The sequence below is a fragment of the Urocitellus parryii genome, chromosome 8 (genome assembly GCF_045843805.1).
Source record: "Urocitellus parryii isolate mUroPar1 chromosome 8, mUroPar1.hap1, whole genome shotgun sequence".
Lineage (NCBI taxonomy): Eukaryota > Metazoa > Chordata > Mammalia > Rodentia > Sciuridae > Urocitellus > Urocitellus parryii.
The window spans coordinates 21,459,047-21,475,191 of record NC_135538.1 but is presented as its reverse complement, the minus strand read 5'-3'; the positions used below and the strand labels follow the sequence as shown (position 1 = coordinate 21,475,191).

Genomic DNA, 16,145 nt, shown 5'->3' with positions numbered 1-16,145 from the left:
TAAAGAGAAATTGCATTTATATACTCTTGCACAAACTTTGGAAGAAAATATTTTCTTCTTTACTCATTTAGGGATGGAGTTTCCTGGATATGAACAATATCTAAGTGACTCATTTCTACATATTATATATACTGCATGCATATATATATATCTGTACATATACTCCTCATCATGATTTTCTGTCAAAATCTTTCTTTCCTAAAGTGACACCAATGCAATTTTCACTATTTCCTGGTAATTGTAGGACAATTCTGACTTTGAACCAACAGTAGGCCAGGACCGCATTCCTATCACTTTCTCCAAATGCTTTACAGTGATCTTGGGATGGTCAGACTAAATCTTTCCAGACCCTGCCCTTACCAGTGTATGGACTGCAAGTAGATGCTGGTTGCAGGTGTGATAGTGGACACCTCCTGGTGGGTGGCCTGTCTTCACTGTCTCTTAAACTAGATTTTGAGGATGTGAAGGAGGACCACAGTGCCTGCTCTATGGAAATATAACCCTCTTAGGTCAAGATCTCCTGCTAAGTGTGGTTTCCCTACCTAACAAAGGAACAGGACCAACTTGTCCTCTTGGTTACTCCATGAAGAAGACTTTCTTGAATAAACAACCCCTCAGCTGAAAAACTCAGAAGTTATAAACACCTGTTTTTCAAAAAATTTGAGCTAAATAGTTAGTATTTGTGCTGCAAATAATATCTATTTAGCTCAAATTTTGTCACAACTTACAAAATGCTTTACAGCTATCATTTTAAGTGATAAAGTCATCAAACAGTTCAATGTGGCCTTATTATCTTTCTTAAAGAAGAAATCTGAGTTTCCATCGGCCCCACCAGGGATACCAGGAGAAATGAGCTGCTTTATGTGTCTGTAAGATTACCAGGTAGCACTTGATCTATTCTGTTCTTATGGCACTTATCGTGAATCTTGCATATATTTGTTTACATGCCTTATCTCACCTACAGGATTCTACATTCTTATGAGGGCAAGATCTCTATCAGGCTTCTTTGAATTATCCCCAGTTACCATCATCCCCAGTTACTCTACACCTGGCAGGCCCCAAATTGGTTTTGTTAAATGAAGGAAGTAATGAAAAGTGAATGAATATCACACCCATTTTGAGTTAATACTGTAGATTTTATTTGGCTTATATGAAGAATATCCCCCAAAGGAAGGAAGCTATGCTGGACACTAGATTTCTGTAACTCAGAACCTCCTACCCCCAACAGCATGTAGAGACCAGGAGGCTTGCAGTTCATAATTAACAAAAGTCTAGTGAATTCTTTCTGAAAAACTTGTTTTTGAAGTCCCTCCTGGTTTATCTTTACTGCCTCATAAACTAACTCTTAAAAAAATGAAGCTAGCAAGAAGCCAGAGCTTGCTTATCATTTGTCCTCTCCTCTTGGTTGATACCACCTAGGAACTTGGCTGTTTTTTTCCATTCTCTTCCCAAGTGTGATGATCATGTAAAAGAATAATAGTAATGCACAGGGAATGAAATGTAAAAATAAGAAAAATGCACACAAAGCACAAGTTCATTTCTTCCCTGGTATTTTTTGGTATTTGCTTGGAGTAGGTACTATAAATAGATGTGTTTGTGTGCAAATTGAAAAAAAAAATAGAAGAACAAGGTCAGTGCAAACACTATTGGTACATATAAGCGAATATGAAACGCAATTTCAAATGTTTTCTTTCTTTTTTTTTAAGAGAGAGAGAGACAGAGAGAAAGAGAGAGAGAGAATTTTTTTATTATTTATTTTTTTTTAGTTATCGGCCAGCACAACATCTTTGTATGTGGTGCTGAGGATCCAACCTGGGCCGCACGCATGCCAGGCACTACCGCTTGAGCCACATCCCCAGCCCCCAAATGTTTTCTTAATATTAAAAATGATGCTACAGGGTTTGATGGTGGCTCAGCTGTAGAGCGCTCCCCTAGCACGTATGAGGCTCTGTGGTCGATCCTCAGCACCACATAAAAAGATAACTAAATAAAGGTATTGTGTCCAACTACAACTAAAAAATAAATATTAAAAAATGATGCTACAATGATCAAATTATATTGACATATTGTTATCTACATAACAACGAATTCCACAATTATGTCTAATTATAATGCACTAAAAAAAGAAAGAAAGAAAGATGTTAAGAAAATTCTGCAAACATATCTTTGGATATAGGTCCAAAAAAATTAGCAACGTCAGCAAACTGAGATGGGGTCATTTGAGGAGCATATGGAAGACTTAAAAAGAAAAAATTGCCCTAACTAGAGACCCAGTTTGCCTGGGGTGGGGGGGGGGGCGTGACTCACAATTTCGGATAATCTGAATAAAGGGCACTGTGTTTGGGCAAGGCTTCATCGTAGCTTAGTAGCTTTCTCTCCCAGCTGCAGGGTTTGCTCCCGAAGCTGCGCAGGGAGCGCCGCACCGGGCCAGGCGGCTGCGGGCTGGGAGGGTGCGCAGGGCAGCTGCTGATTGACGGGGCGAGCGGTCAGGTGACCCGGCGCCACGTTCCCGGAGTGGGGCCCGAGGTGGCCGCCGAGGCCCGGTTAGGGCCGAACCCGGAGCCGAAAGGCAGGTCTCCAGGAACAAAGTTGCTGGGCCAGCGGCAGGACGCGAGAGCCGAGCGGGAGCGCTGGAGCCGCGAGGGCCGGAGGCCCAGACCTGCTGGGCCTCCTCCTGGGGAGAGCGAACCCCCGGGTGCCCGGACGCGAGCCCCTTTCCAGGGGCAGCGGCGCGCAGCCGATCGCTCCCGTGCCCCACCCTCTCTCTTCTGCCTTCAGCGCTCCATTCCAACAAAGGGGCAGGCCCGTGGCCGGGAGGAGGAGGAAAACGAGGAGGAGGAGGAGCCGCCGGAGGAGCGAGCCGCTCTCGCGCACAAAGTTGTGGAGTCGCCTTTCCTCGGAGGAGAGGAAAGGCCAGCGGTAGCCGCCGCGGGCTTTCTCCCGCCGAAGGGCGAGGAGGAGTCTCTGGTTCCCGAAGCCGATTGGGGAGCCGGGGGGGGGAGCCGTGCCCCCCTTCTTTTGAGTCATCTCTGCAGACGGAAAACTCTATAGTGTTGGGCAAACTTGGTGCCTGCGCGCCTGTCCCAGGTTTGCGCTTGAACTGTTTTGTTTTTGTTTTTGGCGGAACTACCCGGGAGGAAGATTGCACAAGTCAGGGGCTTTTCCAAATCGGGTGTCATTTTTAATTTTTTTTTCTCCTTTCGAATCTTGTCTGATCCTCCACATTTCATTTAAAAAAAAAATCACCAAACAAAACAGCTCGCACTACCAAATTCACCCTCCTGCGCATCCCCCGTTTACTACGACCCAAACCCTCCTAGAGGAGCCCGTGGGCCGCTCCGGACGCGGCGGCGGCGGCGGCGGCGGCGGGTAGGCGCGGTGGCCCGCGGGCGAGCAGGTAAGCCCATGCATTATTGAAGTCTGGGACTGGGTAATAGGACCACAGCCTGCGAGGGAGTGGGGCGGGAGGTGGGAGGAGGTTGGACTTTTCTCCAGCTCTTTTGCCCGGGATGGGTGTCTCGAGCTCCTCCTCAGTCCCAAAGTCGGAGAAGTAGCCAACTTTTGGGTGCACTTTCCTGGGAACCTCAGTTCAGCTTCTCGGTTCGGGGGAGAGAATGCCAGAAGCTTGAGGAGCTCGGGCGAGAAGGTCGTTGGAATCCGGACTAGCTGTGAAGGATTCAAACCCCTCCGATCGGCTCTGTGCTGCCGCCTTGTTCCCCCAATCCTCCCCTCTACTGCGGGAAGAGGGTCGCGTGTCCGTGCTTCGCGCGGAGAAGGGCGCTGGGCCAGTGATCTCCAAGAGGACGTGGCCTCCTAGGAGAGCCTGTCACACATACACACCCCGTCCCCGGGAAGGCGGGGCCCCGGCAGTGTCTGCTAGGAGAGGGTGGAGAGAGTGTGGTTTTGTAGTCAGTGGGCTGGGGAGCACTTCCCAGCCCGCCGCCTGGCAGGGGACGTGCTCGACCTCTGGGTGTTTGCTGCTCCTGAGGGTGGGGCCCCGGAAAGTGTGGCGTTCCCTGCCAGCAGCTCCGGAGAGGTTAAGGGACGGGGGTGCCCTATTGGTGGCCTGTCCCGCACAGTTGCCTGGCTTTCCGGACTCTTGGCATCCCTTGCTGCAACTGACAAGGTAATTCATTCCCTTTTTGGTCCGGGGTCCGAAGCTCTGGTTGCCCAAGGCCACTTACAAAACTCACAAAGCTCTAATTGTAGGCTGTGCAACTTTTGGAAGGCCTGTTGATAAAAGATCAAGCCTCAAATTCCGAAAAGGACTCATTTCAGAGGGATTTCAAGGGAGGGAGAAAACGTGTTCGATCTCCTAGAGCAGCCCCCCCCCCCGCACTTTTTTTTTTTCCATATTGACTTGGAGAGCCTTGGGTGTAACTACACAGTCCCGAACTGGGGTGTTCCTCTCTCCCAGACAGGGCGGCCTCTTTCACAGTTTTCAGGTCACCTGGGTCACCAGGGCCTCGTGGGTCAGTATGCTTGGGAGGGTCAGTGCACCGGTAGCGGCTGCCAGAGCGGACCGAGTTTAAGATGAGGTTGAATCGCTGGGTCCAGGCGGCTGCAGTCCCATGCATTTTTTTTTGGAACTTGCAGCGGTCTCTGTCACCTCCGGGCTGGCTGCGCATGGGATGGTTGCTGATGTGCGCTGGGGACGCAGGCTGCGGATAGCGCAGGGTCAGGCGAGAGCTGGAATGTGAAGCTCTTGGGTACTTAATGCGTCAAGGGCCAGGGTTTATGTGGGGCCATTCACCGGCCCTTTACCCGCATTTATGGGACTGAAGAGACAGTTCTTGAACTCTCCTTTGGGTGTTTACCTCAAATTTATTGCTCCTGTAAACAGTATTAATCACAGTTGTATTAACCTTCCCTGGAGCGCTTCCGAGTGTGAATGGCAGTTCTTGGCACTGAGAGATATCTTTTACTATGCTTCAAGCTGAGCGGCAAACTTGTGTTCACTTGGCTTCGCTTTTCCACGCTTTCCACTAGGGATGGTTTTAGTTCCTAGTGTAAATGAATAGTTTTTGCCCAAGGATGTAAATCGCGTTTCCATCATAATTGCACATCGTTGAAAATTTCATTCATAATAGCACCTTGTTGAATGGTGCATTTTCTTACATTGTATATTTCCAAATTAAAAAAAAAAATTAAGGGCCTGGGGTTGTGGCTCAGTGGTAGAGCGCTTTCCTAGCATGTGTAAGGCACTGGGTTCCATTCTCAGCACCATATATAAATAAGTAAATAAAATATATAATAAAAATTTTTTTAAAAAACTTAAAACATTACTTTTGGCTTTAAGGCCATCCGCTGCCTTTTTAGTAGGTGGCAATGCCTTAACCGTATGCGTGTTGTCAGGCCCGAGGGCCTCTTCCATCCTTGTCAAGGGGAGTGCTAACCTTCTCTCCTTTCATACAACACATCCGCTGCCTTTTTAAAAAAGATTTAAAAAAACTTTTAAAAACATTTTATAACTTTATTTTATTTTTTCCTATTTTGAATTTGTTTATTCTAATATGTTCTACATTACAGCAGGATGCATTTCAATTCATAGTACACATATAGAGAACAATTTTTCATTTCTCTCGTTGTTCACACAGTAGAGTCACACCATTTGTGTCTTCATACATATACCTAGGGTAATGCTGTCCATCTCATTCCACTATCTTTTATTTAGTTTTTATGAGGTGCTGAGGATCCAACTCAGTGCCTCATCTGTGCTAGGCAAGTGCTCCACCACTGAGCTACAGCCCCAATCCCCATCCACTGCCTTTTAACTTTAGGTTTATTGACACACTGTTGCCTTCTGGTCCATATGACAGAAAGAAATGTTCTGAAGGAAGACTTGGTGAATGTAGTAGAGTGGAGTGGATTGGTTTGTGGGAAACCCCTGGCTAAACTTTACAGAATGTCATTTCAAGGGAGGGGAAACATAGGCCAGTGGTAACAATAAATTACAATTGTGTAAGGCTTAAGGCTTCTAGAGCAATGTCCCACTCAATCCTTCTCAGTTTCCTTCTTAGCTTGGTGTGGAGAATGGCATTAGCTCCGTGAACACATGGGTGGAAGTGGAGGGTCACACTGGGACACATTGTTTGTGGTGAAATCTTAATTTGGTCTCCTGACAGCCAATTATGAGTTGCTGCAGCATTTGGCCATTTTTTTTTTTTTTTTTTTTTTTTGCCTCTGTTACTTAATCTGGAGTCACTGAGCATTAGTGGCAACAAGTGACATTCAGTGACTGTTACTCAATTATTAAATGTCTGCTTTCTCCTTCTTCCTATTCATTTCTGGTCCTTGATCACCTTTTCTGCTGTATTTTTGCAGCATATAAGTAATTTTTATTTAATATTAAGCAAAAATTTGACAAATTAGCTTTAGGGTGGCAATGAGTGGTATTACTGGTTTTGCACAAATGAAATAAAAGTCCCAAGTAAATAATTTACTTTTTTCTTTTATGGTGTGGAAAGTCTCTGAGCAGCCTTGACTTGGAGACCCTTGGATAAGACCAATTGTGAAAAAGAACATTAGATGTATCTCTCAAAGGGACTAGTGTTACCCAGGAAAGAAATCTTTCTCAGGAAAACTTGATTTTCCATAATAAAAAATTTTATATATTCTTCTGAACAAAGTTTTTGGTTCTTGAATATACTAAAATACACTTGAGAATTTAACAAGTCTTTTACAGTTTTGTACCCAAAGAAAGGAAGTTAACCATACAATAATCCATAAATTTTTAGTACCGGTAAAGACATATAAAAAGTAAAAAAAATATATATATATATTCTCATAAAAATCTGGCAGATTGATGATCAATCCACATATTCCTCCCTAATAGAGAGAAAATGGTTCTTAAAGCTTTAGCAATTTACTAGTTTTCATCTACTTCAGCCACTTTAATACTTAAAATTTTTTTCTAACGTAATTTTACTCGTATGAATAGAATATACCTTTTTCCTGACTTGATCAGAAAAAAGTTATTATATATTATATATGTCACATATAACAAATAATACCGTATGGCATAGTTCTCCAATATTACATTATAAAACAATATATAAAATATTAAATATTATATATTTAAAAATAGTAATATGATGCACTCTGGAATTAAAGGATTGCATTGTCCAGTCCTGGGTAGCAGTATACCCCAGTTCTTATATTTGTTTTAATATGTGGATTAATGTACATTATCTGCAGATGAACATTTGAATGTGTTGACTGTTATAGTCTCAATTAAATGAGTATCATTTGGCATTGGGATATTCTTAAGGGGGTTATTATCAGCATAGAGGCAGATTGCTGAACTTAAAATTGAATTCTGATTCTTTTTGGATTGTTGGGGCAATGTGTCCTGGGAAATATTTGGGGCAGTCTAATACTCTGATTATTGGAGTTCTTAGTGAAATGGCAATACTACAGGACAGAATATTCAGTTCTTTAGATTTAAAGATGCTTCTCACTTGGTTAACCAAGAATTAAGATTATTTTATTTGAGTGGTACCTATGTGCATTCAAATTCATGTGATGAACCTTCCAGAATAAAATCTATGTCAAGTGGACATACCATATAATGATCTAGATTTATATGTCTAATCCAGACCATTTCTGAGCTTCAGAACTGTATTTCCAACTGCCTTTAGTCATCTTCTCTTAGGTATTTTGGAGGCATCTCAAACTCAGCAAATCCAAACCACATTCATGATTTTTACTTCCCACCAGCTGTCCTCCAGTGTTCCCCAGCTCAGTTAATGACTCACCATCCACCTAATTGGCCAGCCAAAATTGAGGAGTTATTCTGCACATTAGTATCCTCAACTTCTAAAATCCAATCAGTTCACAAATCCTACTGACCTTCTTTATTTAATACCCAAATATCCCACACAGAAAACTCATTTTTCTTTCTGCCCACTGTTTTTGCCTATTGTTTAGGCAATAATCCTGCCCATAATATTATAATGGAAAGATTAGTACAATAAATATTCAAGTGCTCTTTAACTAGTTTCCTCATTTACTTTACAATGTTTACTTCCTCTCTTTGTGAGTGCATATCTATGCACATATACATCCACATACACATCAGTATACATATAGATAGATCAATACTGCCCTGATTGAAGTTAAGTTGAAGGAAAATATTGTCATACTTCATTGTTATATATTTCATCACGTATCTCCTACAATCAAAGACATTCTCCTGCATAACACCACCATTAATTAATGTTGAAGAAATTTATTGCCTAATGTACACTCTAAATTTCCTATTTTTGAAATGATTTCCAAGATGTTTTGTTTTAAAATTTTATGTGCAATCAAGAATTGCATTTGGTTGTTATATTTATTTAGTTTCTTTTAATCCACAAAGTTCCCCCTTCCTCAGAAATTGTGGTTTTCTGGAAGTTGACAGTTTTGGAGTGACTAGACCATATGTTTGGAAAACCACCCACTGTCTAGATTTGTCTGCTCATGACGGTAAAACTTTGGCAAGAATACCATATAGATGATGTATTATGTTTTCCATTGCATGGTATGATGTCCTCTTGTTGGTTAAATCAAGTCTGATTACTGGTCAAGGTAGGAATTTTTTTCCCAACATATTATCATAAAAAATTTCAAATGTGTAGAAGAGTTGAAAGAAATTTTTACTCAGCATCTATATACCCATGGTGTAGATTGTTTAATTAGCATTTTGCAGTATCCTGCCATAGTTTTTGCTGGTTCTCACATGTCACTGTGGTCCACCTACAAGTCAGAATGTCTTTATAAAAGGACAATCTGGCCATGCTTAAAACCATCTACTGGACCTCTAGCTTCTGAAGACCAGGAGCCTTGACCAGAAACCCTGTCTCTGGTCTTGCCTAACCTTCCTCACCTTGTTGCTCAGATACATTGCTTCCTGGCAGACTTCTCTCCAAAAGCACTTCACATGCTCCATTGGTCTTTCTACTACTTCACATGGAAAGCTCTTACTTTTTCTATTTCCCTTCCTGGCTAATTAATTTCTTCTTATCCTTAAAAACTGAGCTCAAGTATCTATTTTTTAAGAAAGCCTTCTCAATTGCCCAGGGCAGGTCAAATTCCTCTGCCATATGCTTCATTACTCAGTAATTCTCCTTTGTATGTTTGTAGACTATCGGTATTGTAAAGAAATAATTCATTGTATAATTAATTGCTTAGTATCTGTAAGTTCCATAATAATGGAAGCTGTGTTTCTTGTTGGTAATCAAATCCCCACTGTCTGGATCTGTGTGTCTTACACATGGTAGGCCCTCAATACATTTTTGCTGAAGGAATAGTTACTATAAATAACTGTATGTATCCATGTATTTATATGTAGATATATATTCCATATATATATATGTAAGTGGATATTTTGGAGCTTGAAGGATCTTTTGAAAGATAGCTTCCTATCCTTTAGTTTATATATATACTTTAAAGTATGCTTCTAGAATGTTCTCATCCCCTAAACTTCTTTTTAAAAAATGTCTCAGTGGTATTAAGTACTATATAAATATAAGGGATTATTAATATCCTCTTAACAGGATACATATGTGTGTGTGTATATCTATATCTATCTATCTAGATAGATATACACACATACATACATACATATGTACACAAACAAATCAATGCTTTTTCTTTTCGTTTTAGGCATTGATGACAGGCTGAACCACCATACAAAGTAGAAAGTCTTAAAAAGGACTTGGGAAAGTCTTTGGATTGCGCTGAAACTCAGCCAGGATGGCCAAGTATGGAGAGCACGAAGCCAGGTCCGATGATGGGCAGAATGAGTTCAGTGACATCATTAAGTCCAGATCTGGTAAGTCATGGAAGCCCAAGATAATTCTGGATTTTTATGCAGAAACTATTTAGAAGACATAGGTTTCTTGGCTTGTTTTGCATTGCTCTTGTGAGGCAAACTTCTTTTCAGAAACTTAATTCTGACAAATGACCATTAATTTATCAAAGGTAATATAATGTCTCTGCGTTAATTTCTTGATCCAATTTTGTCTCATTGTATGTTGACTGGTATTGCTTGGTGAAACTGGTACTTGTAGCTAAATACTGTTTGGGAATAAAACTGCCATTAAAATACAGACACATGCCTGAGCATTTTCTTCTGTATTTTTGAAATTTGAAGGGAATTATATGCTTAACATAGGGGTACCATCATTTCTGGGAGGAAGGATCTCCTAAAGGATTGATTCCATTAACAGTATGCTCACCTCCCATCTCTCTGGGTGGCTAGTGCTTGGCCAACAGGCACCCTACCTTCGCTCCCCTTTTGAACCTTCTCAAGGTACAGTGTTCCCCTAAGTAACCAAATCAACTGGACTAAGACAGATGAACAGTTTTCATACAAACACGGGGGACCTCAGGATACCTCTCTTTCCCTTAGTCTTATGTAACTGAGTGCTTTTTGATGCCGGCTGTACGAATGAATCAACTGGGGAGATTTTACAAATGCAGATGTGTTGGCTCTACTCCAGACCTATTGAATAAAAATTACTGTAATTTTTGAAAAGCTTCAATATGATTCTGAGACTGGCTTAAAGGGGAGATATTTTTGAGCAGGCAGGGCCTTTTGGAGCTTTGCAAATTACACAGAACTTTATGCTGGGTGTGAACACTATACTTAAGTAACTTTGAGAGTCACTTTGAGGTACAAAATTACATCCATTGTGACTTTAAAAACAAAAAAGGAACTCAAAGCCTGTTTTGGCTATGTGAGCCATCCATATATTATGGTAGGAGCTTATTTCTTATTTGAAACTGCAGGTATATGCGCTGAAAATAAGGCTTCATTCAATATTTTAGGATACACATTTCCCTCCACAATACTGGTGTTGGCTGGTTGGTAAAGATTTGGGATATTAGAGATTTTGCTGTAAATGTGTAAGTGGATATTTTGGAGCTTGAAGGATCTTTTGAAGGACAGCTTCCTGTCCTTTGGTTTATACACTTTAAAGTGTGCTTCTAGAATGTTCTCATCCCCTAAACTACTTCTTCTTCTTTTAAAAATGTCTTAGTGGTATAAAGTACTATATAAATATAAGGGATTGTTAATAACCTCTTAACAGTGCAGACTATATTCAGAAATATGTAAAGGTGATAAAGAGGAAAATGAAGGAGACACTATTTATTTAATGTCTCCATATTGTTCATGTTTTATGAATTGTGAAGTGTTATGGTCCTAGATAGTTTCATGAGTCAACTTCCGTTACACTAAGACCTTTGATATTTATTACTGGTACTTTGTCCATGTCCATTAAAGAGTAATTATGTAAGTTTGAAAATACTGGGTATAGATGATGAGCACATAAACTTCCAACATATTATTTAAAATTTAAAGTTGTTGTTTTTGAGGGCTAACTCTCATACATTGTTAGGGGATGTTTGGCAAAAATTATAACTTTTGTTTTTGGTGCTGAGGATTGAACTTGTTTTTAACAAGGTTATATTAATCAGTGAAGTAACTCTATTTTGAGAGTTTTCCCCTAGGCAGTGCATATAAATGCACATTCAAGACATTGATAACAGCATTATTTATAACAGAAAAAGTGGAAAACCATAAAAATCCCAATATCAGGGATTGGTTAGGTTATTATTGCTCAAAGTATTTTGAAAGGTTCTCAAGTTCTAAGGTTAATGTGTAATTCAAAAAGGATATCACAGTCAAATAACTTGGAAATAGTGGTAGGCTTATTCTGTTTCTTTTTGGGGGGTTGAGTGGGGAGGAACCAGGGATTGAACTCAAGGGCACTCGACTACTGAGCCCTATTTTGTATCTTAGAGGCAGGGTCTCATTGAGTTGCTTAGCGCCTTGCTTTTGCTGAGGCTGGCTTTGAACTTGCAATCCTCCTGCATCAGCCTCCCCAGCCGCTGGGATTATAAGCATGTGCCACTGTGCCTTGCTCACTCTGTTTCTTTACTGTAGTGCGTTGAACAGATTCTATAGAACCTCAATGGAGCTAATTAAATCAGTGTATACCCATAAAGAAGATTATGCATTCACAAAAATTGATAAGGATATATGTGTATGTATGTGTGTGAGTACATGTGTATAAACATAGTAATTTGTTCTCAATATATTGTTAAAATATGTAACATGTGAAATTATTCTTATGAAAAATATCTTATAACAAAATTAGTGGGGTGTAAACTAAAATGTTAAAACTGTTCGTCTCTGCACTTTGGGATTATTATTTTTCTCTTTTTGTCTGTATGTATTTTCTAAAGCTCTTTGGCAACCTCTATTGCTTAATTATTGTATTTTAAAAGACTCTCAAATTGCCTGTAGTGTTTTAATGCCAAAGTTATTACTATTACACTTTTCTTAAAAAGTATCTACTTCAAAACACATTGAAAATTTAGCTGTTGCATGGCTGAGATATGAATCACATTCTTTTTGGCTGGATTATGTTGCAAAACCCAATAGATAAGTTTGGATTTGAATGAGGCTGTTAGTCTCAATCTTTCTTTCTGGGAAGGTAGTTTAAGAATTTTTTAAAAGGTAAATTCTTTGCATACAGTGGTAATATGGTTCTCCAAAATTTACATATTATTAAGAGATTTAAAAAAATTTAATGCCATAGGCATCATCTACACACAGTATATATTTTTTAAAACATTATTCTTGAACATGGTCTGTGCTGAATTTATTGCTTTTTTCTTTTTTTTTTTTTTTAGGAAAGAATTGGGCTGTAGATAGAGCTCAGTGACAGAGCATGTACCTGTCATGCACCAGGTGCTGGGGTCAATCTCCAGCAATGTAAAACAATAACAACAAACAAGTGGACAAACAAAAATGGAATATTTTCTTATTGGAGAATTTTGATTGTAATCAACTATTCTAGGTTTCTTCCTTTTGGGGTTTGAATGAGGGGGCAGGAGGAGAGATTGGGGTGGAAAAATGTAATGTTGAAAATATATTGACCAATTTAAAGTTTTGGTTTATGAAGATTCTTCTGTTCTCCCCAGATCCCTGAGTTTGGACAGTCTAAAAGCCTGGCATAATAAAATATATATGCATTTTGTGTTAAGTTATTGGGATTATTTATTGCCCTCATTCTGTCTTAGTTCGCTTCATGCTGTGTAAGGTTTTTTATGTTTAAAAGCTATTTCCACCATCTAAACAGAAATACGAAGCTATCAGGGGTAGGTAATGGAATAGTTTCATGAATATAAAAGCCATATACTTCTTTATGGTTGTAGTACATTTACCCTGGATTTGAGTGAAGTAACTGGAAAGAATTTGATCTTTAATGATCAAGGATTGGAGATTGGGTAAAAGTAGGTCTTTCTTTTCTTTAAAGGCACATGGTCAAGTTTGTCATCAATGACTGTGTTATTGACAGCCTTAGCAGGCTTCAGAAAGCTTAACAAGGTAGTAAAGATTTTGAGACAGGAGGCCAAGAATAATAATTTTTTAAGTGAAATACATTGCCAGTGGAGTATATGATGCATGAGCTTCTGCTTGGAACATTGTAAAATATGAAATAATACAAGGGTTGCGGATGCACATAAAATCAAAGAATGGCAGCCCTGCTGTTTCATTCGGTCAGTAACTAACCTACCTGAAAGCGAATAATAGAGACTTGTCATTCTCTCCTGTTCTCGGTGTTGTTGTGGAGAGTTTGAGCCCAAAGGGTAGCTCTCAGGGCTAAGAAGAGTGTGTCAGCGAGCTCCAAGTGGAGATTTGGACAGTTAGGGGTTTAGGTGAGAGAGGGCCGTGTGTTGAATGAAGTGGTGGGGTGCACTCTACATTGTGGTACCATGCACCCTTTAAAAAGCCTTGGGCAGAAAGCTGGAGTGTCTCAGTTGTATCATTTCTTTCTTCACTTCCTGTGTTCTTGTCTAATCCTGGGTTAATTGTTGAGGGAATTTAGAAGCCATATAAATCATGCCTTTGACAGGGCACCTTGCTGCTAATGATGGGATGACACTGATGATGATGGTTGTGAGATTCTAGCATCTTCTACTCGTTTTATTTTATTTGGTACTAAGCATTGAACCCACAGGCATTTTACAACTAAGCCACATCCCCAGGCCTTTTAAGAAAATATTTTCTATAGAGACAGGATCTTGCTGAGTTGCTTAGGGCCTCACTAAATTGCTGAGGCTGGCTTTGAACTCTTGATCCTCCTGCTTCAGCCTCTCAAGCTGCTAGATTATAGGCATGCACCATGGTGCCTGGCTTTTGTTTACTTGTTTTTAATTTAGCATCTTACATTTACTGGACACATGCTAGGAGCAGATACTCTGCTCAGTGTTCAGTCTTTACAACATTGTTTTAAAGATGACAAACACCAGCTATACAGAAGTGCTTTGCTGCACTGGCCTTCTTTCATTTTCTTGTTAGTGCCTGCCCCCGGGGCCTTTACACGTACCACTTTCCTTCATCTTTGTCTGATGCCTTTGGATCTAGGTTTAAGTGTCATCTCCTGAGAGATCTTCCCAGCTGGCTTTGGAAAGCAGCTCTCCCAGTCACTTTTTTTCTTTTAATTAATATATTTGTTTTTTTTTAAATTTATTTATTTATTTCAATTAGGTATATATGACAACAGAATGCATTTTGATTGGTTGTACACAATTGCAGTACAACTTTTCATTTCTCTGGTTGTACACAATGTAGCATCTCACCATAGGTGGAGTCATACATGTACTTAGGGTAATAATGTCCATGGAGCTCCACCATCTTTCCTACCCCCATGCCCTCTCTCCTCTCCACCCTCCCCTTTGCCCAATCAGAGTTTCCCAGTCACTCTTGACTGCACCACTACATTTAAGTTTCCTGTGTTCTTATTGCTGTCTGGTGCTTTTCTTGTATTATGTTAATATCCTTCCCACTAAGAATTTAACCTCACAAGAGCAGAGACCCAGATCTCCCTGGTACCAAGCCCATTGTCTAGTTCAAGTAGGTGAACAATAAATGTTTATTCAATAAAAATTGCTCCAGAGCTTGAAAACGTCAGAGATGGGATTAGATGGAAGTGATGTGATTTCAGAAACTCTGCCTTTGACTTCTGTGTAAGTACTCAGTCTTCTAATTTACAAGGCAGTTGATTCTGTTGATGTTGGTGGTTCTTCATGTTGTGTTTAATTATGTCCCTTGCAAATTTGTCCTGTATTAACTGTATCTAGACAGTCTTTCTGCCTTTTCCTTCATAGTTACCAAAGCTGGGCTGAGAGGCAGAGCTTCTCTAGGTCCCTGATTGGCATCATGGCCCTGCCAAGGGAGGGACAGTTGTAAGAGACAGAACTGCTCCTTCTGGGCCTGTTGAGGTCTTCCTTGATTTTTTTTAAAGATGTTTATTTATTTTTTTTTTAGTTGTAGTTTCACACAATAACTATTTATATGTGGTGCTAAGGATCGAACCCAGGGCCTCTCACGTGCTAGGCCAGCGCTCCACCACTGAGCCCCAGCCCCAGCCCTTCCTTGATTTTTGACATTGGTCTCTGTCATTCTCTGTTGAGGGTGGCAGAGGGGAAAATACCAGAGAACAGGCAGTCCTTTGGTTGAAATAGAGAAACTGATAATCTGTTTCTGATGTGAATTCCCTTTTCTCTTTTCCTCTGTTGCTTAAAGTTTTTAACTGGCTGGTAGAAAAGGTAGTGGATTTCAGATGCACTAACATTTGGCACAGGTTAAGCCCTGGTCTGATGCCCAGATAGGTAACTGTGGTATTGAAAGAGTTGATAGAGGAGTGTGGGAAGAAGAGAGGCCAGTGAAATCAAACAATTCTTTAATACAGACTGTTATACCTGGTTACATTTATAGCAAGCCTCGTGGACGTATGCTGTGTTTACAATAAAGTAAAATCATCTAGTAAGATTCAGTGTGATGCAAATTATGTGGAAGATGACCTTTGTTGACCTTGCAGAGCTCTTTCTTTAGGAAAAGAGGATGACTGAGTGGTATTTAGGGGAGTCATTGGTCTACTTCTCTCTCTTAAGTTTAAAAAAGCATCTGTGAGGGTATTTTTCTAAATAGCTTAAGGGACTGTGAAAAATAGCTCATTTTTCCTCCTGAAGCTTTACTGGGCTGGAATTCCTGTGCTTTGAAGGCATGTCTTTGAGTAGGTTTGTTTTTTTCCACAAGCCCTAGGGATTTGTGGTGATGGACAGGAACCCTGGTGGAAATTCAA

General features: G+C 40.3%; 1 protein-coding gene and 1 pseudogene across 2 annotated transcripts in view; one reads left to right on the top strand and one right to left on the bottom strand.

The window, feature by feature from the left end:
• The first annotated feature begins 2,713 nt into the window (after positions 1-2,713).
• The window catches only part of Utrn (utrophin), a 514,146-nt gene continuing 500,714 nt past the window's right edge, over positions 2,714-16,145 (top strand). The window contains exons 1-2 of one of the 2 annotated variants that reach the window (XM_026397636.2): positions 2,714-3,397; positions 9,649-9,817. In XM_026397636.2, the coding sequence (XP_026253421.2) occupies positions 9,739-9,817 (79 nt within the window). In that variant the 5' untranslated portion in view covers positions 2,714-3,397; positions 9,649-9,738. Of the gene's footprint in view, positions 3,398-4,029; positions 4,127-9,648; positions 9,818-16,145 lie in introns of those variants that run through there. The other variant, XM_026397635.2, reaches the window with a different exon arrangement.
• On the bottom strand, positions 5,281-5,418 carry LOC113189036 (U6atac minor spliceosomal RNA; annotated as a pseudogene).